The sequence below is a fragment of the Blennius ocellaris genome (assembly GCF_963422515.1).
Source record: "Blennius ocellaris genome assembly, chromosome: 17".
Lineage (NCBI taxonomy): Eukaryota > Metazoa > Chordata > Actinopteri > Blenniiformes > Blenniidae > Blennius > Blennius ocellaris.
In genome coordinates this window covers 9,671,697-9,692,953 of record NC_137666.1, presented here as the reverse complement: position 1 = coordinate 9,692,953, position 21,257 = coordinate 9,671,697, and the positions used below count along the sequence as shown (strand labels likewise).

At 42.4% G+C, this 21,257-nt stretch overlaps 1 protein-coding gene across 2 annotated transcripts; it reads right to left on the bottom strand.

Annotated features, from left to right (window-relative positions):
- Positions 1 to 12,147: 12,147 nt before the first annotated feature.
- LOC308142674 (receptor expression-enhancing protein 5) lies at positions 12,148 to 18,768 on the bottom strand. 2 transcript variants are annotated; one of them, XM_080513197.1, is made up of 6 exons: positions 18,722 to 18,768; positions 18,470 to 18,602; positions 15,217 to 15,310; positions 13,943 to 14,081; positions 12,876 to 13,066; positions 12,148 to 12,704 (listed from the first exon to the last, which is right to left on the bottom strand). In XM_080513197.1, exons 2-6 carry the CDS (start codon positions 18,582 to 18,584, stop codon positions 12,698 to 12,700), a joined length of 546 nt encoding a protein of 181 aa, XP_080369323.1. In that variant the 5' UTR covers positions 18,585 to 18,602; positions 18,722 to 18,768; the 3' UTR covers positions 12,148 to 12,697. The 2 variants fall into 2 exon arrangements, with proteins under 2 accessions (XP_080369323.1, XP_080369322.1); XM_080513196.1 differs by having other exon boundaries at positions 12,898 to 13,066.
- Between the last annotated feature and the right edge of the window lie 2,489 nt (positions 18,769 to 21,257).

Here is a 21,257-nt window from a genome sequence, read left to right as displayed (position 1 = left end):
CCTCAGTTACGCTGAAGAATCGTGGTCAGAGCTGCCAGGACTGCTGCACAGTGATTTCTGCTTAGGCCTGCTTAATGTGAGACACACACACACACACACACACACACACACACACACACACACACACACACACACACACACACACACACACAATCACAAATTTTGCACAATCATTGCAATTGCAGACCCACATCAGGCACGAACGTTATTTGGTCATTGAGACTCTCCAGGGACATTTAATTGTTTATTGCAATGCGAGTCTCGTTGCTCCAGTTCTGCTCATGATGATGACGCACCCTTACGATCAACGTTTTCATACCGACAATGGCTCAAGTGACTCAGTGTATGTGGAAGGTGTTGTTTGCAGTGACAAATCCACAGAAAGTGATCACGAAGCTCTGCGGTCCGGCTCAGACAAATCTTTTAGTTCATTGTTCAAGCGTTGACAATGCTTCGGTTTCCCCTCTCTGCCCACTCTAATCCGCATCTTTTCTGGCGGCAGCAGATACCTAATGGAGTTCAGACAGTGTTTGTGCAAAGCTGGTAAACACCACAGTGAAGCAAATAGTGTGTTAACAATATTCCCCTCCGGAGCTGGACGAGACCGAAACAAAAAGGATGGTAAATATTAAACTTGGATTTGCTTCGTCCCCAGAAACTCGACTCCAAATTAACACCAATGTTGCTTCCTGTCTGTTATTTTTTAATAATTACACAAATGTTTGCTCAGACATCATTTGCTTTTTCCTTTACTTATTTATTTTTTTCTTTCTTGAAGCTTGTCGCTGCATGAGAGACCAAGACCCCAGACAGTAAACAAGCAGATATGCTGGTTATATCCCAAACACTTTATGTACGGGGTGATGTAAAGGTTGGCGCGTTAAATGTGTTTGCGTGAAAGAAAAATGGTCTCTAAAAATTGTTGTGAGGATTATAACAAGCAGCTTGGCACATAGTTTCGCAGCCAAGAAGTCGCAGTGATGCGGCTGTCACACACTCATTAAACATATAAAGGTATTTATGCCCATTTCTTTGTCTTTGAGTTTGACTCATTAAATGCCATGAGATTTTAATAATGTCACTTTACTACATGAAGCAGCGAGTCGCTTCTGCCCAGTCGATCCTCAATGCAGCTCTTTTGAATATGTGTTGATGGGTTATTTTTTTTACACATTCTCAAAATCATTTGTAATATATGTAACATACCTTTCACAGTTATTGGCGGTCTTTTAAAATATAGTGTAAGAAATGTGATTCATGTGGTCTGATAAACATGTCACATGCCCCTGCTGTTTATTCAATGACATATAGGCTGTAGATGATAATGAATTTCATAACTTAAACCTGTGTTTACACACTATTTCATATTTTCATGATTGGGTACAAGGGAAAATGCCATCATGACACAAAAAAGTCCAGAGAAATGTTCTGCTTTTAATCTATAATGTATAAATTGGTAATACTGTATTATCAATTTATACATTATAAATTGGTAATACAGTATTACGATCGGGAACAACAAGAAAACCGCAAGAAAAATGCTCCTAAAGTTACAAATTACACAATCAGTGAAATATCTAGAAGAGAAATGCACAAACTGGTAGGATTACTGTGATTTTAAGGTGATGAATCTGTTTCAGGTATTGATACTGACACCCTGTCAAATATTCTTTTTAACTGCCCGTCTCACTCTGTCTGTTTTTGACCCGCTCCCTGAGCTCCCTCTTGCTGTTTGCGCGCTGCCTCCCGCTCTCTCACTCTGCAGGTCTACACGCTGTTTGATCGATAAACTAAGGCCGCTGTGGTTTTAATCGATGGGGCTCGTCTCGCTGGGCCCTGTCAGTCAGGCGGTCTGTCATCCTGCCTCGCTTCGTGCCTGTTTGGAGTTTTATTTGATTTTTTTAGGTTTTCTGTTTTTTTGAAGGTGGATTTTTAACTCTGTGCTTCTTCCATCATTGTTCTTTCCTCCCACCTTGTTTCTTTCACCCGAGCTAAAATTAGCCAACCCCCCCTTCCCTCAGTCAGCAGCTATAACTGAGCACACAGGTGCAACCTCACAGTGACACACACATACTGTACTTCCGCGCCATCACCATTTGTCCTTGACACCGGGCCTTTTGGGATTAATGACACTCCTCCCAAATGCAAGCTGTCTCGCTCATTTCCCCCCCCCCCCTCACCTGCTCTTCTCCTTCTTTTAGTTGAAACGAGAGGACTGTGCAGTTCCTTAATGAATTAATGGCACGCTATAAATGCTACTGTGGCAGTGCAGCCAAACCCCATTAGCGGATAGCATTGGCGATGGCCAAAACGGGCCTCCTCTCGACTCGGTCAGAAAACACGAGCAATGCGGCCTTCGCCGCTGGTTTAGTTCACAGCGCGAGCAAGGAAATGTCACCTTTAGCGAAAATATGCACATAATTTCCCTCAAGAGAGCCACTTACGCAGCGGCACAAAGGAAGCGCATTAACCAACATCAAACACAATGCCGTTCAACAGATCAAGAGCGTGATTAAATAGACACCCACAAAGCGGTCCCATGGTATCTTGTAGAGAAAGGTTTTTAATCAGGCGGCGCACACTGGAATTCCGTGGATACACGGCTATTTGGCGACGAGCGCTTGACAGGATCAACAGATTATCGCTTTGAGCTTTTTTGCTGAAATGTTCTGTCCCTCTCCTGGCCGTTGAGGGACGCGCGGCGGCTGGGACGTCTGGGAAGCCTGCATAAAGTTTGCGTGGCTTGGACGTGTGGACCCTCCATGTGTTGTCTCTTGATGTGCAGTCAAGCGGGAAAAATTGCCCGTGTTCTCGGAACACAGCGCGTCTGTGTGTGTTTTACCACAGGTATTATTAATCTGCAACATTTTCGAGGCAATTTTTTAAACCCGGGCCTTTTCATTAGCAGACCGCGGAGGCTCGATTTATACAATTTTGCCTCAGTCTCACACGTTTGGTCACGCTCCTGCTTCACTGTGCTCACACCTGCAAACACACACGCGGAGAGCCTGCAGAATGGGTTTATCGGCAAGCCTTTGTTGGATCTGATTTTGGCTGCGTGAATGTGACGATGCTTCTTCATATGCACGCTGATAAACGGACGGGGGGGAAAAAAACCCACATTTCTTCTCTCTGCATCAGAGCGTGTCACTTGCATACAATGCTGGATTCATATCAGTAGAATAAACATAACTAACAATGCTCATAACCCATCATTTGAGAATACTCAGTGTATAGTGCAGGGGTCTGCAGGCTTTATGACCAAATTTCTATCAATGAAAAATATTCTGAAGCCACAAAACCCCATGGATTAAAAGTGAAGACAACATATCTTATAATCAACTTGGCGTATATACCGACATGGTGATTTACATTACAATATACATTGATTAGAACCCGCTGTATTTATATACAAATTTTTTTTGTTGCTATTTTGAGCCTTCCAAGCCATTTTGAGCTCATTGTAACCATTTGAGATGTTCAAGCGAGGTTTTTTTTCATGTCTAGCCTTATTGTCCCTCAACATTTTAATAATATGAAACTGTTTTAGTGGTTTTAAATATTTTTTTGTTTGTAGCCCTTATTAGTTGTTGTAGCTATTTTAACCTAAGTTTTCTTTAAAAGTCCTTCTTGTCTGTCCCTGCATTAATCCATCCTATAGGAGCGGGATTTGGATTCATGTATGGTTACCTTACTTAGAGGTTTGAAAGCCACACAAACCGTCACATTAGTGATTAAACTCTTTCTTTCTGAAGCGATGGTTGCAAATGTAGCTAAAAGTTTATCTGGCCAATGTTCTGCCCAGAAAATGTATGAATTAAAAGTTCAACAATTCAGCTTATATCTAGCTGAAGCGACAGATTCCAAACTATGAACCCATGCATCTGTTAAAACACTTGCTACACCTTCACACAGACAATCACAATTTTGTGATTTTAAGTCACCACAGTGTTGCAACAGCATGTCCTCCAGGGACCCGAGGAAAAGGTGTGGTTCAGTATCTATATTTCTGCGATTTCCTTTCGATTTGGAATCCAGTATTGCTTTTTAAAGTCACAGCATATTACTGGGAATCCGAGGTCGTCCCATTCAAAAGACCACAATATTCAGTCGCGTGGTTAAAATGTAGCTGCAAAGAACGAAATCACACAGAAACGGAAAAAAAAACCCAAATCGGACATTTGTCCACTCAAAATACTCTTCTGTTTTTACACGGACGACTCCCGGTTTGCGCTTAAACCAGGTGAGATACACGAACAAGATAACGTATAGGCAGTGATACCTGTGGGTACGCTTGAGGCTTTGTGTGAACCTGCGGGTGTGAACGCTTCTCATCACCATCAATCCATACCGTGATTGACCAAACGCCACGGTACATGCAAGGAAGCATCTGTGCTTCACTGTACAAGCGATTGGAATGCTGTGGTCTTGGCTTAGCAGCTAATCATCAAGCTTAACCCTCTTCTGTGCTCATGGCCTGCACCGCATTGACCCAATTCCCAGGACTTAAGTTACCGGCCGTCTCCGTGTAAGACTACATGCACCCCGAAGCCCTCCGGTACCCCTCGCACATCTCTTTTGACTCGGCACGCACTATCGCCGGCGCCGTGGCACGGGAACATCAGCAGAGCCACAAAAGATTAGATTCGCTGGCAATAACACGTCTCACTGGACAAAAGGTTTTGCAGAGGAGGATCCATCACGGCAGACGTATCCGAGTTGCAGTCGTCGACACATTTAAAAAAAAAAAAATTTATGTTCACCCGTGCGCCGTGCCCAGTTCAGAGTTGTTTGTCCTCACTGTAAAACAAAGCCAAATGCTTTATTAATTCTGCACTGTGAGTAGAGTTGTTGTTTTCTCCCCACTACCCACTGACTGCAGCAAATGTGGTCACACAAGGTCAATGGAATGAGAGATTGCCACAAACTCAACGTTCAATGAAATCACTGCAAAAAACCTCACAAAATTGCAATTTTATCAGTGAGGTTCAGTCAAAATAAGTCTTTTAAATACCAACATGTTAAGGGTTGTGCAGATACTTTTACCCTTTATCAGGATGGTGCTCATATATGGTGATCTCCACTTTTATTAAATTTTTTTTAACTAACCACAAGTAGGTAATAACAACAATGAAAAAAAGGATGATGATTTCTTTTTCTTTCTTTTTTTTTTTTTTTTTGAAGATGAACTGAGAATCATGTCCAATTCAATCCAATTATGTTTCTTTGGTCAGTTTTGCACTTTCCAATATATTTATTAGCGTTTCTTCATTCAGAGTTTAAAACGTTACAAAATCTAAAAAATAGCAGAAAGTCTCATGAACCTTTGAAAATGGCCAATGGTGAAAAGATGCCAAAATGTCAAAATGCAATTTCAAGTGGAATTTTAAAGAATTGATACAGTAGATTGATTCCTGAAGTGGACCCACACCATGGTAAAGACGGCTCCATGCAACAGTTACATCTTAATCATGTAATTAGGCTTCTAAAGTGTATTGATGTTTAGTATTAGTGTGACCTGGGGAACACCGGGATGCTCCGTCTGGACACTCCATAAGGCCCCGCTAATACCTCATCCTAGCAAACCAGGACCACATGGGTAACCATCTAATGACACCAGGACAGAGACATTTGCTTTACAGCACAGGCCACAGAGCAGTTGGCCTGTTGTTCTTTTGAAGTCTGCATAATATATTCAGGTATTTCTTCCTTTTCTTTTCTTTTTCTTTTTTTTTTTTCCCACAAAAGCCTATTTTTAGCTGCTATAAAGGCCCTGACCTGACTGAGGCAGTAATTACAGCCTGGTGGAGTGTGCTGCCGAAGCCTGCCTTCAGTGACAGATGGTGACAGCGTTGGTAGTTTTGGATGGACTCCATTGGTTTCTATAGGCAAGAGCCCCCAGCACAGCTTTATTCTACCTCCACCCCCCCCCCCCCCCCCCCCCCACACACACACACATGTATATAATACCACTTGACCCAGGTCTGATAACAACACAGATGGTTAAAAGCAACAGCTACAAGGGGGATTCCACTCCAGACGACACGTGACGCTGCCACTAAACAGCTGGGATTACAGAGGACTGGCCATTAACTTCCACCCTCTGACTAAAAATACTTTTTACATTTTCTATCGAATGATTCTCTGCTGTGAATTGAATAATGAGAATGATAAATAAAACACAGTGCCTTAGAGGTCACAATGCGCATATGGATCGGACGAGCCATCCCAACCTGCCATGAGTTACGCAAAAGACCATGAAAATCCTGCCCAGTACCATGAATAATAAAGACGATGAACCTTTTAATGAGCTGATGCTGTCAGAACTGCTTCAACAGCATTGATCTGTTCCAGTATTGCAGCCGATGAGGTATTCAACACCGTGAAGAGTTCATGCTGGAAGTTTGTTTTTGGGTTTTTTTGTTGTTGTTTTTTTTTTTTTGGGGGGGGGGGGGGGGGGGGGGGGCAGTTCATGAGTCTCCAGATTTGAAGCAAGGGTTGCAAAACATACCTGAAAGCAAAACAAGTGGTAAGTAGAAGGAAATGCTCAATTTAATATCAGACTTTGTTGTATAGCCTAACAAATCTGAAATTAATAGATACTATTTTTTTTTATGATTTGGGGGGTCCATCGACGTGTAAAGCAATTTGTTGAGGCAAAAAGCTTTTACTGTTTTTCCAACATTGCATTATAGTTAATTTCCTAGTTCGAAATGTATCTAAAATGTATGAATTTAAATTATATATACTGTATATTAATTATATTCTATATTCATGAAGATTCCTTCTCATACATATTAAGGTTGATGTGGACCTGAAGCTGGCAACCATGCCCTCCCACACCTGCATTTAAATACTGTGAATCCCCAGAAACATCTGGCTGACCACAATAAATGATTTCTTTTTAATAACACACAACTGAAAAGGCATGTTCTGTTCAAGAAAGCAAGTATTAAATTTTGGACTGTTTCATTCATTGACAAATGGCAGCGATCCAACACAATAATTACACTCAGACTTCAATCCATGGATGAAAAGAAGTCACTCAACAGAAGCAAATACTTTTGTTTTTGTTTTGTTTTTCACGAACTTCACTTAATAAGACCTTTTTAAGCCATCAACTATCGGGGGCATTATTCTGCAATTTCTGAGCGTTGTCAAATCTGTGTATATTCACATAATTGTAAAGCTGTTTTCCTCATGCTGAGCTTACTGTTCGAGTAAAATTGGAAAACAATATAGGCATCAGGCGTAATTGTGGCGCTCCCATTGGCTCATGAGGGATGATCTAGGTACACAAACCTCATGAGAAATCCACATCAGAATCCAGTTTCAGCCTCATTCATCACCATCTCAAGTACTGCCACTGGCATCATTGCATCTCTTGTTACTGGATATTGAGTCATTTCATTGTCTTGCCTCAGCAGAGGGTTAGTGTTCTTATGCAACTGTACTGTGACCATTCAAGACAGATAAAGGGGGCAGGACGTCCACGCTCCCCCACAGGTCCATTTATCCCTCCAACACATGCGCGCTCTTCATACAATCTGCATCTCAATACCTCTCTCAACACAACTCTTCAGACCTCGCACACAGGATTTTCTGCCATACATCCCTCGGCTCTCTTCTCTCAGAAACCCTGCAACCCACGCACACACACACGCACAACACCCATGACTGGCAGTGTTCAATGCATACAGGAAGTTGAGTGAGTCACACATATGCGCGCATAGAGAGCTCCTAAATGATTCACAACTGCTTATGCATGTCATGATGGCTCCCCTCTTTTTCTCCAATCGTGAATCGCACAACAAGCAATCAGCCCATCAGACACGGAGGAGGAGACATGGAGAAGCGCGGATCCAGATGGAGGATTAACCGTGGCATTTGCCTCGGAAAAGCGGACTTTATGCGTCACGCTGGCGTCATTATTAGTATGTAGTGTAATGTTGACGCGCGTCCCCGCCTCGGCTGGAGGCAAGGAAGGGGTGGCGGGGAGAGAGAGAGAGAGAGAGAGAGAGAGAGAGAGAGAGAGAGAGAGAGAGAGGGCTTGCCGTCGGTCCGCAGATTGGTGCGCAACGCCATTACAGACCACCCTACTCTGCTCAGTTCATTCATAAATACCAGAGGATCGCCATCTCTCGCAGTGGTGCCATCATTTCGCAGTCTCAGAGACCCCCCCTCCACCCCCCCCCCCCCCCCCTCCACCTCCCTTTACTCCTCAAAGCAATATGATAATCCTGACACCCTCACATCTCTGCCCCCTCTCTCTTTCTCACTCTCCTCTCCTGCCTGCTCACTGCCAATATGGCTGTGCGGGCACGGACTGCATACCGATCCACACGACCGCACAATAAAATAAGGGGGGTGGGGGTGGAGAGAGAGAGTGAGAAAAAAAAACGTGAGTCGTGATATGTGCACGAATTTAACTCGTCGGCAACGACAACGGCTACGATCACTGAGATTTTGTCGTCCCGTGTTTGGACGTCGACGGCATCAGTCGTGTGCGCACGAACGGCGGCCATCCGGGCAAAAAGGGAAGGAGCGCGGTTACGCCACTGAATCAACCAACATCTGATCTCCATGTTAAGGCGCGAGGGGTCGAGCGGCATCTCCGTACCTGGTCGTGAAGTGCGGCTCCGCTTCAGGCTCGTCCTCGGTTCGGATGGGTGGAAGGCGAACGCCGAAAGCGTCTTAAAGCATTTTACGCGGTTCATGTAGAGCTCATGTCGTCCGATTTTCCAACAGCCACCACAGCAGACACTCTATCTGTCTCTCTCTCTCTCTCTCTCTCTCTCTCTCTCTCTCTCTCTCTCTCTCTCTCTCTCTCTCTCCCTCTCTCTCTCTCTCTTTCTCGCAGATAGGACGTGGGAGGTGCTATGCCCTCTCCCTTTTCAATCCACACTTGATTTTCCTTCAGTTCGTACACTTCCTAGTGGTTGGATGCCAAGCAACAATAATGCATTTTTATACATCATCTCTGGAAAATAAATAAATAAATAAAAACACATCATGTAAGATTGAGCTTGTGGAAATGACTATATTTGCTTACATTGATGGGGAAACCAATATATATAAAACAATAATACTGAATATAAAAGTAAGATAACTCAACGTGGTACCACTACTATCTACTCATGTAATGCCAGTTCTTTTTTTTTTTTTTAATGTAGGCCCGTCAGAAAGAAATCATATCAAAGTAACTCGACAGAAAAAAAGAAGATTATGAGAATTATAGCGACAGACAGGTGTACCGTGGCCAGCGGATATCCCCGGGGTGATGGCAGATTTTTGGGTTATACCAGTTTTCCTTAATCCTGAGCTAAAGGAGCACCGTTACTAATACACCCACACACACACACACACACACACACACACACACAAAGAAACCCGTTGAATTTTAGTTTGATGATCTATTTTGTTTCACATTCATCAATGAGAAATTTAGTCCCCCCCCCCCCCCCCCCCCCCCCACATAGATCATTGTAAAACGCACTCTATACGTCCTTAACACCTTTTTATAGGCAGTATTTTATAGCTGAATGAGCACGTATTTAACTCCTCTGCGGTTTGTTATAGCATCAATAAACCAACAGTTCAAGCTTGGAATCTTTACCAGAATTATAAATAAATCAGAGCCGCTGTATTGAATTCGGGATCAGCACCGCGGACAGCGACCACGTGTAGTTTCAGCACCGCGGAGAGCGCCACGGACACGTGAACGTTACGTACGCGGCATATGGCCTTCGCGATACATAATAAAGCAAAACAGCGTGCGATAGATGACGAGATGAATGACGTGGTGACAGATAAAGGTCGATATTATGGAAAGCATCGCTTCCTGTCGGAGTGGATGGAATGACGCATGGAGTCTGACCGCATTGCCAGAAACAGATCGGGGGAAAAAAAAAAAAAAGCCCTCCAACTTTGGTTAATATCACATTCACACGTGAATAAAGCTCTCCCCGGTGCTAAATGTAGGCCCCTGGCCAAGTCAGACCAAGCCTTGCTGTGTGAGCTGTGCTGTCTGTACGTGACGCTCTCGCTGTATGACTCACCAACTCTTCGGTCGCACAGCCTCGGGTGTGTCCCCCTCTACCGGCGAGTAGCGGGACTGCAAGAGGGCCTTTTACACAGCAGCGAGTGCATTCTCCATAGATGGGAGATGATGAGGGTAATTGGAGATAATAATGGCTACGTAGGAGGACTGCATGCAGATGAAAAACAAAGCCACACAAAAGGAGGAATACACATAGCATCAAAAGTAGTTGTAAATGTATCCATATCTATTTGTCATGTGGCTCACTTATTTCTGTCAATGAGCTGCAGAGTGGATTCAGGCAACTCGCATGTTGGGGCGCAAATGTTTGAAGGAAGGCCTCTAACGATCCCCTGGTCAGATCCTGGTTTAGTCATTTGGCAGCACTGAAAAAAACGCTATAATGAAACAAGACCCATATAGTGTCATATGGACAATTTTGGAGAGCAGTATCAAGGACAAGAATGAACATTCAACCTATATGTAAACCATCTAATATTCTATCCCAAAAAAATGTGTCTGCTAAATGTTGTACATATTACAATTACCATACAGACATGAGTCCTGTTGGAGATGAAGCGCTGATTCAGCAGTACTCATTAAATACCAAAGTTCAAGGTAGGCTCCTATAAAGTATATGCATTTCTATCTATTGCATCTTTTCTTTGCCCTTTAAAAATGTCTCAAGATAAGAGAGGCAGAGTGTCTTTGCTGCGACATCAGTGTTATCACTTTCAGTCATGTCCCTACATATCAGTGCAGTCAGTATTCCTCTATTCTGATATGTCTAGTGAAGCATTTTACATTGTTTTTCTTTTGTGTCTGTTTTTGCACTGACATTGCCTGATAGGCAAACAAAGGAAAGGCCGTTTTTTGTTTTTTTTTGCATGTTATCAGTCCTAATGATAGATAGGAGAAGACAAAATGTTACAAGGAAAATCTAATGAACGATTGACCCGAGGCTTTTGATTCATTATTTGAAGAAAAATGTATTAGAAATGAAGAAGGTAAACAAAAAAAAACCTCCAGAAATAGTCAATAAAACATCCCGAGTCAAATTAAAAATATTTATTGCGTTCATAGAAATAGACATTAAACAAAATGAATTACTTGGAAATCACTGATGTTTTAGATATATTGTGGCCTGCCGGTGCTGCGTGAAGACGAGGACTTTACCCAGTCGCCAGGATCCGTCCTTCTTGGTTACACAAAGAAAAAGTCAGCTCGGTGATATCTTGTACGTACTGGACACATTTTGTACTTACATTCAGCTCCGGCCCCACACTCAATTTAGGACTTTGGCTCAAACCCCTCACGGCGCCACGCTGCAATAATTGGTTTCTGGGTCCCATTTCTGTTAAATCAATAACCTGTCGGCTGTCGGGAGCCGGGGGGCGTACATAACAAACGCCTGGCAGACACATCTTCTCAGCAGCAGTCATTTCCAGATGGGCGCCTTCCTCTGGCAGCGAACGACGTGTGGCCGTCCCACCGACCCCCGTCCACCATTTCCCATGCATTACATCCAGCGCGCGGACACAAAAGGGCCTCCCATTCAGAGCCCTTCAAGCGTGATGGCAGAGCCAAACACAAATTAATGCGTGGGTGGTTAGGCTGTCTGAATGCCGGTAAACGTACTTGATGGTGACCGGCCAAAAGATCAAGTGGGATGGGAGGGATAAAAGAGACACTGTGCAGTGATGACACTGACATTTTTCCTGGTAACAAGCCGCAACAAAAACACACCGCTACTCATACCTGAAAGAAAAAGATATTAATAATATAGTTCTATAATAAAATAAAAAATAATACATTAACTTAAAATGTTAAAAACAAAGCAACACAATTAAGTTCAACAATTCCAAAAGATTTACTTGCAAAATGAACTAGCACCAATCTATACAGGTCCAGACATACAATTTCCACAACTCACCTTTGCAATATAAAGCTAATGGCATAAATCACTGGTGCATGAACGTTGTGATCTGAACAAAATAAATCCCATCTCCCACAGTGAGAGGTACTTGAGGGGGGGGGGGGGGGGCGGCTCCAGAAGACAGAGAGAAATGAAACAGTTGAAAGCCAGACACAGAAACACTCCAGTTCAATAGGGTTCAAGAATCCTTTTTATCTTTTCATCGGTACATGATTATAAATTATTTAAGACATTAAAAGACAAAAAAGTTGTCCAGTTATTCCTCGAGACAGAGTCCACAGTGGGTCCAGACAGAGTTTAAACCTCTGGCTGGTCAGAGGCAGAATAAGGCTATAATAAGAGCAAAGACACCAATGACGGCTCCAGTTCGATCAGGTTCCCCTTTTTTGGTTTATAAATTATGATCAATGAAGACATTCGAGGGCAAGTCGTTACAATAACTGTGCTGTTAACCTCAGGAATCCGTCACAAAGGCTCATCGTGCAGTTTATTCTGATGTTGATAAGGTCACAGAGAGTAAGGTCACACTAAAAAAAGTTACAGTTTCACAGATTGTCTTGGTCGTACCGGCGGCTGTGAACTGGCTTCACCTCACCAAACGATTTGGGTGGGAGGGAGGGGGTAAAAGGCAAACAACACACAGACACACACTCTCACTCAGTCACTCATACACGCAGGGTTTCCATGATTCTCACTGGGCCTTGTCATGGTTGAGAGCTCGGTTAACAGCTGAGGGGACAAAAAAGAGAAGTGAGAAACTTAAATATGACGAGACATAAAGGGAGACACAGAACGGTGCTGTATTTGAAGAAGTAAGCTCGACAGTGTTCATCTGCGATAAGCTGAGTGAAAGTGTGCTGCTGCCATGCATAAAGTATATGAATATGGCTCTATACTTGCATGTACACAGTGGGTATCTCACCCTCCTTGGTGACCGTTTCTGTTATGTTCTTGGCCTTGGCGCTCAGATCGCTGACCATGCTGTCCATCGTGGCCTGGTGTTTCAGGAAGAACGGCCGGATGACGCGCTTGTACAACATCTCAGAGCCGTTCCAGGACACCGGAGCCATGCACCAAATCAGGAAGAGACACTGAGGAGAGAGAAAAAAAAACCCTTCGAGAGTTCGCAGATCGTGCAGGTGTGCAACTTAAAAGTCACGTCTGCTCGAAGTGGCTGAGATGTATGCGTCCTAGTTTTCACTTTCATCTGAACATTATGCAGTATGTTTACATATTTATGAATCTCTTTTTTTTTTTTTTAATCTTTGAAGAAATTCATAATTGCACAAAATCTACTTTCATTTATCAAGAAAAACAATTACATGACAAAGACATTTTTTTTCAATATCTTCATTAAAAAGATCTAACAAACTGTTGGAAGCCTTAATGTATGAACAGACTTCTGCATAGGTTTGCGTTTTCAGTTTGCTTTTATGTCCTTTTATGTCATGTCCACTAGAGTGCAATGTTTGCAAGGTCTACAGAAATCAGTCATCAGCTTCTGGTTGGGGCTGTGCAAAAAAAAAAATCGATTGAACCGATTTTGATAGGTTAAAAAAAAAATGTAATTTGCAAATTCAAGTTCTCACCCCCCCCCACAGTTTTTCAGTATTTTTTTGCATTCCGTTCTACCATTTCTTGTGGGTTTCCGTAAGTTGCTGTTGCACATTTGGGTAAACCCGGGTTAAAGCTTGAATTTGTTGAATGACTGAGCCTCATTTACTTTTTTTATTTTGGATTGTTTATATGCATTTTAGCTCTGAGGACAATCAGAGCAATAAAGTTGCACTTTTGAAAATATATGTGATGTCTGCAGTCATAGTCATTTTTAAGTACATTGAGATTTATTTCTTTTTTTTTTTTAAAGGCCAAATCGACCAGCCCTACTTCTGGGTGCACAATATGACCACAGTCAGGTCAGACGTCGCAAACAAAAAACACTCGACAAGACGAGGAGATCAGCCTACCTTGCCAGCGTAGTAAAATGGACACCAGAACAGGAAGATGTCCGAGAAGAACTCAACGACGCTGAAGAGGCCGTAAACCACCCAGTAGGTGAGCCACTGTGTGTCGTCCTCCTTATTGCTGCTCTCAATGGCCTTGATGCTGGACAGACAGACCGCCGCACGCGTTAGTGTCAGGAGACGGGCGAGCGGTTTGGAGTCCCGGAGTCTGAACTCAAAGGGTTGGACGATTTCTTTCTTTAACTTTCCCCTCCTGAACCTCGTACCAATTTTGAGATCCTGAGTTCCAACAGAAGGTTCTGTGCACATCTCACAATCCTGGTAAATGTACTTAAACTACAATAGACACCGGGTTATTTAACTCCCGGCTGGAAAGAGCTGGGGTTCTTTACTGCCTCTTGTTCAGTCTCAAAATGGCAGCGACTGCACAAAGCCGCCACCTAGTGGCTTGTTGGCCCACCGACGCTAACGTGTCTTATAGACAAACTGTAATGAGGGAAAGGAAGTACCACTTGTTGATAAGTGGTTGTGGAGGTTAGATGCTTTGTTTGCCTGGCTTGTGATGTTGACCTACAGAATAACTACACTGGGATTTGTTTAACCTTTTGTCAACTTAAGACTGAGAATTTTCAGCAACCATGCACACAAAAGGAGTTCAGTTCAGCAGGTGTTTCTTGGGCCCGCCGTCAGTGCTTCTATGGATCTGGATTTCATTACATAACGCTGCAGAAGCAACTGCCTTTTGAGATGAGAAATTCTCTTTTGAAGTGCTGGATGAAAATTTAAACTCCAGCTTCGGCTTCAATGTGGTGAGGGAATAAAGTGAAAGGAGGTTTGTGTGCCTGACGTCAAGATAGAGACGGAGAGAAAATCCTGACATGTATGGAGAGAATAGAGGAATTGTGATAGTACTTGGGAGAGGATATGCCTTTAAACAAAACAACCTTGGATTGAATAGGAAAGATGTGCTCAAAGACAACTGTAATGGTGCTGAGGATATGTATGTCACTTGCTGAACTGAATGCTGAAAACTAATCATCTCATAAAGGTACGGAGACTCTCTGCCGCAACACAAATGGAAAAAATGACCAATTCAACTAAACCCATTATGAGGAGTCATAGCAGGAAAATCTCTTAAATGACATTGGGTTAAAAATTAACAGTGACTGCATTCCAATAATATGTGTCTCTTGTGGAGCTCTGATATGATCTGGAATGATGACGAGCAAAACCGTAGAGAGGAATAATAAAACGTGAATCTTTCTAAAGATACTTACGAGAAGTATGCTGGGTAGACAAAGCCAATCAGGTTGCAGAGCAGCGAGGCCCCATATCCGAACAACAGATAGAGACCCAGAAAGGAGAGAATGCCTGCAAGGGGAGAGAGAGAAGGGGGGGGGGGGTCAGGTGAGGGCTGAGGGCAGGGCGAGGCGATCCACTGGCTTTACAAACACCTCTAATGTCAAGTCAAATTGTTTCGTTGTCAGAGTTTGTCTGAAAGCAGGATGTCAGGAGGGACTGGCAGCAGGATCAGGAGGAGTATCAACACAAGTCAAACACTACAAACAAAGCCGGAGTCACATAGATGGCTCAAATACCACTGTGATCCATAAAACAACTATGATTTCTGTAGAACACATTCACAGTGACAGACAAGACAAAGTTCCATCAGCCAAAGTGAAACTTAATCAGCAAACTACAAAACATGTCATAAAAAAAAAAAAAGTTTCTTAAAGTGAAGTTTTAAGAAGTCGGTTGATCAATATGTGGGTGGAGGAGCTTTGTTGCTTACTGCAACAACAGAATTTGAGTGCATTGCTTAGTGTAATCCCACAGAGGCTTAAACAGCCCGCTGTTATTTCACAGCAAGATGCTGACGAACAGCAAACACACTCCAGTCTGGCCAACTATCGTTGCCTCTGCAGTTCCATTAGTGAGCAAGCTGTCTTCAGAATCATTCAAATTGTCTTCATCTCCCTCAGAGCCTGTTCAGATCGAAATAACAATGTCAAATTACACATATTCCAGATTCCTTTTCATGCATTTGCGTGTAAGAAAACAAGTCATACAAGCCACAAGGAAAAGGGCAGTCTAATCTACAACCAGCAGTCAATGTCATATCATTCAAGTACCAGCAGAACTTGATGAATTCAACTTTCACGAACTTCATACATGACACATACGCGGTACCCGAAGCAATAAAAGCCTCTGATTCTCTTGCAGCGACTGTCAGCTGTCTCGCTCTCATTTGTTTGTCACAGCTCATATTCAAATATCGACGTGCCTCACTGTGTACCCAGTCTCCTTCAACAGACGCAAAACTGGAAGAACGAGTTGAAATGATAGTCGCAGTTAGCTATATAAAAGACTACCCAAGTTTACAGAACCCATCATCAGCTCATAAATTTATATAAGCTGTGATGATTTTATTTTTAAACACCTTTTTGTAGTGAAAAAAAACCACATGAAAATGTCTGATATTTGACACAAAAAACTGAAGAGGAACTCCTGAAGGGTCCACAGACGATGGATACATTGATGTTTTGACTGTTGAATGGATGTAAAGACACAGACGTTATTATGCAGTCATGTAATTACTCAGTTCTGCTCAAAACATCAAAGCAGCCCATTGTTTTGTTACAGAGAGCGAAGGAACAAATCTGCCCCTAAAAATATGAAGCTAATGAACTGCAACTACACACATGAGCTGAAGCCTTTCCAGTCCAGTCAGCACATTAGTCTATTAGCACTTCAGAGTGTCACAACTGTCAGCATGGACTTGAGATGCTCTGCAGCCGAACTGAAAACAGTTATATAGCTTCGTGGTCCTAAACTGTGAGCCGAAAGGAGAGAATTTGTTATATGTAACTAATGATCTGTGTACGGGTTTGTTACAAGCTTAACTTGACAGAAGTATCAGATACACAGCAGAGCACAACATGTTCTGTGCTTCCTTCTACTCAATCTCAATCCAGGGCAGAAATAAAAAAAAAAGTGAACTGTTTTAATAGCAATTCGCTTCTTTACGACGCAGAAGAATTGAGGATTTTTTTTTTGTCACATTGACACCAACTCATGATGAAAATCCATAATGTTCATGTATGACTTGTAACAGGTTTGACCCTGGATGTCAGATGAGGAGCGGTGGGAATCGAACTTTCCCGGTAACCTCTGCCACATGCCGCATCTTTACCGATACAGTGGTTGATTTTGGCTTGTTATTCCACTTCATAATGTATCTTCCAAAAAAATTTACATATTGAATTGTTTACGAGTCAAATCTATACATCCAGTAGTTACACTTCTCAAAGTACCACATTGAAGGAGTTTTAATGAAATAATATTGTGGAAAATATGATAATAAAATAATTACACAAATGCATCAACATTTTGGGAGAGTTATCAAAAAGACCATTGTTTTTATGAACAAAGCTGGCAGGATTTCTGAAATATGTAACTGAGATATGTATAGACTGATGAAAAAGTAGTAGAAACATCTGATCCTATAAGAGTAGTATTATTATTATTGCTTCCCACCAGTCCATCATAGTTTATCTGCGATAAACAATAAGAAAGTCTGACAAAATTATGAGCAAAATTCAGACTTAAAATAATGCAGTTTTTGTTTGTTTTGTCTTTTTATTTTTTGGATTGCAATTGGAATAATCAGTAAACTGTGACTTCTCTGAGGTTTTGGTGTTTGGAGTACTTTCTGTTAGGTGTTGAGTATGACGCAAAGAATCCACCAGTTTATACAATACGCAGAAGCTTAAAGTCTATTAAACTAAACATATTGCTTGCAAAATGCACAAGGACTGCGGTCTGGAAAAGGGGGTTTTTGAAGGGCATGGCAGGGCTCGGCTGTCAAGTCATCTGTCTGGACCATTTTGGTGTAAAGTCGGTGGTTTTGAATGTAGGTCACCCTGTCTTTCATGTTTCCTGTCGTTGAGTGGCATCAGAGACAATCACAATTGTCTGGGGGTGTTTGACCTTAACTGACATCTACTGTGCAAACAAACAGTGTCAAAACCAACTGTCCCACCCAAAGAAGGACAAAACAAACAAAAAAAAGAAGCAAGCACAGTGTAGTAGGAGCAGCCTGCAGCTGAATTATCAGTCACCTTATAGTCTACCTCCATCTTTGCATTGCACTGGGTATTTCAGGAGGTGATATAAATACCCCTGGGGCCGGCTGGTGGCTGATGTGGGACGCAAACAAGCAGTTCAATCAAACGGGAATGATTCTGCACTAAATCTAATCTTGCGGTTGTGGCGTGAAGCTCTGGTCTGGATGAACTTTGGGATGTGAGTCAGGTCGGTGTGAAAAGAAAAGGGCTCGTGCTACGAAAACTAGCAAACCTTCACCCGTCTGGTTACCATTAACGAGCGTGCCAACTTTTTTTTTTTTTTAAGAAGGCATTTGACCATTCGCAAGTCCATAAGCGTGCCCTGTATCATCAAATACAATTGTTAATCCGTATTCAAGAGGAGGGTTTTTTTTGTGTACCGGTATGTGTTTTTTTTACATACCAAGGGCGAGGTATTCTCTCTTCACCCCCGTTTTCTCCTCCAGCGTCGCCAGCCGATCTGTCACAAAGTTCTTCTCGTGCAGCACCGCCACGAAGCGCTCCTTGAACTGACTCATTTTCCGGCCTCCTTCAGCCTGTAGCCAAAACAGAATGTCACTCGCGTTATCTTTATCGACGGGTATGAGTTTTAACTAAAAACCCAGCATTTTTCTCCCAAAAAAAGTTGGTCTTAATAATTCGCTGTAAAACTTACCGCTTGGTGTCCCACTGTTCCTGGACGACAACGGGCTTGAGGTTGGCAGTCGGGGGGAGGGGCGGAGCCTGGAGGTCCCCACACAGACCAATCACAGAGCTCCGCGAGGTGACTGCTGCCACCCATTGAAACAACGGTCCCCCCCCCCCCCGTTAGCTGATGACGCAGGCACGCAGCTTGGAACTGCGCGAGGGACCAATTGGGGAAAAGAAAGTTTGTTTGTACTGTTTGGATATTCCTCATTTGTGCAATAAAGTTATTAATAAATTAAAAAAAAGAAACCAAAAAAAGTACCAAGTGGGAAAGTCTCATTCATTGACATAAATTACAGAAGTACGGACGTTTTCCCATCCACTTCAATGTTTAAAAAAAATTCTAAAAAGTTTAAATATTTTAAAAAGTTCAAAGCATATGAAGAAGCACATTGTCAGAAGTGGTAAAAAAAAATGTTATATGTCATGGTCATTGCACGTAACAAAACATTTTCCACACTTCTGACATACATGTGTGCAAATTGTCACGAAGGCTTGAGCATGATTGGGCCATCAAAAATACAACAGTTTGCGCAGTACATGAAGAAAGTATAATAATAATAATAATAATAATAATAATAATAATAATAATAATAATAATAATAATAATAATAATAATAATAATAATAATAATAATAATGTTCACCCAGCTCTGCTGCTCTGAACTGATCTATTTTAATGAGCATGCACATGTCAGAGACATGGTATCATTGAATTACTTATGGCACAGTAATTAGTCGTGTAATGACTGCGTGGTCAGGGAACTTCAAAACATTCACATTCTTCAAATAGACATTTGTGTTATTATTGTATAAGGTTATAGTGAAGCCTCTTTGTGATGTGATACTAATATTTATACACATGTGCTGTTTTATTGTTAGATTAATACATATCTGTGTATTTCATATAATGTATGCAAATGATCTCTTACATGAATAACAATGATACTACATTACAAATTATTGACTTGTTTTTACCTTATTGTGATAGGATATAAGATATGATATAATCTCAAAATGTGCCAAAGGGGCAAAAGAGCATTGGACAGTACATTAACAAGCAGAGGAGCGAGTGCAGGCAGGATGGACTTTGCTGAGTCATGTATGGATTTGGAGATAGTGGCACTGTCTAAAAGCCAGGGGTCTGAGCTGGAGGTGGCAGACAGGAAGATGCTGAGACTTTCATTGGGAGTGATCAGGATAGACAGGATTTAGAATGAACAGATCGGAGGGACAGCTGAGGTTGAGCAGTTTAGAGATAAAGCCTGAAAGGCCTCAGATGAGTTGGTTGAGACATGTGCAGAGGAGAGAAAGTGGATTGGATGAACAGTATTGGACAAAGACTGCTGGGGGCGGCGTTGCCAGGCAGAAAGAAGTGGGAGACTTCAAAGAGGATTCATGGATATAGTGAAAGGAGGACATTTGATGGTTGGTCTAACAGGAGACAATGAGGCAGACAATGGGTGATATGGGGGTGGACATGGGCATAGTAGAATCCCAAAAAAGAGGAACAAGAACAAGGAAGTGCCTCATGTAGTCTGTGGGCAGGATGTGGAATCTGCTGCAGCTCTGAGGTGTCAAAATCTTTTCAGTTCACAGAGCAATTTGTCCTGATCAGTAAAAAGACGATAACCTATAAATCCCTAGTCCAAAATGCTCCTTCAACTTCAACACAACTGTTCACATTCCATGCACTTTCCACAAAATCAATAATTAACAAGTTGAAATATGTGAAGAAAAAAAGAGTAGCCTGCAACCTGCACCAACCATCTTCCTGTCCTGCACCTTGACTGCACAGCAGTGGGTCTCCGTGTTATGACTTCCATTGCCACTGAAACACTGGGACCCACGGTCATGGGAGGAGGCAGCGTTCACCCTGGACACGTCACTCGTCCTGTCAAAGGGCGAGCACAGAGACACAGTCACATTCACACCTGTGTAGAAATTAGTCCCCACTGAACTTCACAAATTGCCAGTTAACCTTCATAATGAAAAACGGATTCTCCTAATCAGCTCATCTTCTGGTGAGCGGAGAAGTTTTAAAGTCATGTGAGCTTGACACAGCGGCACTCGGACCCGTTCGTCAACACAGCAGAAACCACAACCGCATGACTCGACACAGCAAGCAGACTGTCACTTCTAATCTGTGTGGAAGTCCTCTGCCGTGGGTGCATGCTTTGTCAAAGGTACTTTGCTTTCCTCTCAACGTGCAAAGTACATATATGTTCTGTAAATTGCCCATGTGAATGTTTTTAGACCATGTGATCCAAATTAAAGGAGGAGAAAGAAGAATAGTAACACAAAAATTGTTGGAGCCCACAGAGGTGTTTTTTTTGTTTTGTTTTGTTTTTTTAATTATAGGGAGTAGGTTTATTTCAGCAACCATATTGTCAACTCACTGTTGGTCAATAAACACAAGCAAGTGAAATAATAAACAGGCACATTACCTTTTTATGTATTTCGATGACTTTCAATAATGTGCTCTGGCATCCTCACCTCTCACTG

Coding starts and splice junctions, on each gene's coding strand:
- LOC308142674 (XM_080513196.1), bottom strand. CDS start 18,584: ATGAGTCAGTTCAAGGAGCGCTTCGTGGCGGTGCTGCACGAGAAGAAC. Junction 14,082..15,216: donor GTCTACCCAGCATACTTCTC/GTAAGTATCTTT, acceptor CTGTCTGTCCAG/CATCAAGGCCATTGAGAGCA. Junction 13,067..13,942: donor CATTTTACTACGCTGGCAAG/GTAGGCTGATCT, acceptor CTCTCTCCTCAG/TGTCTCTTCCTGATTTGGTG.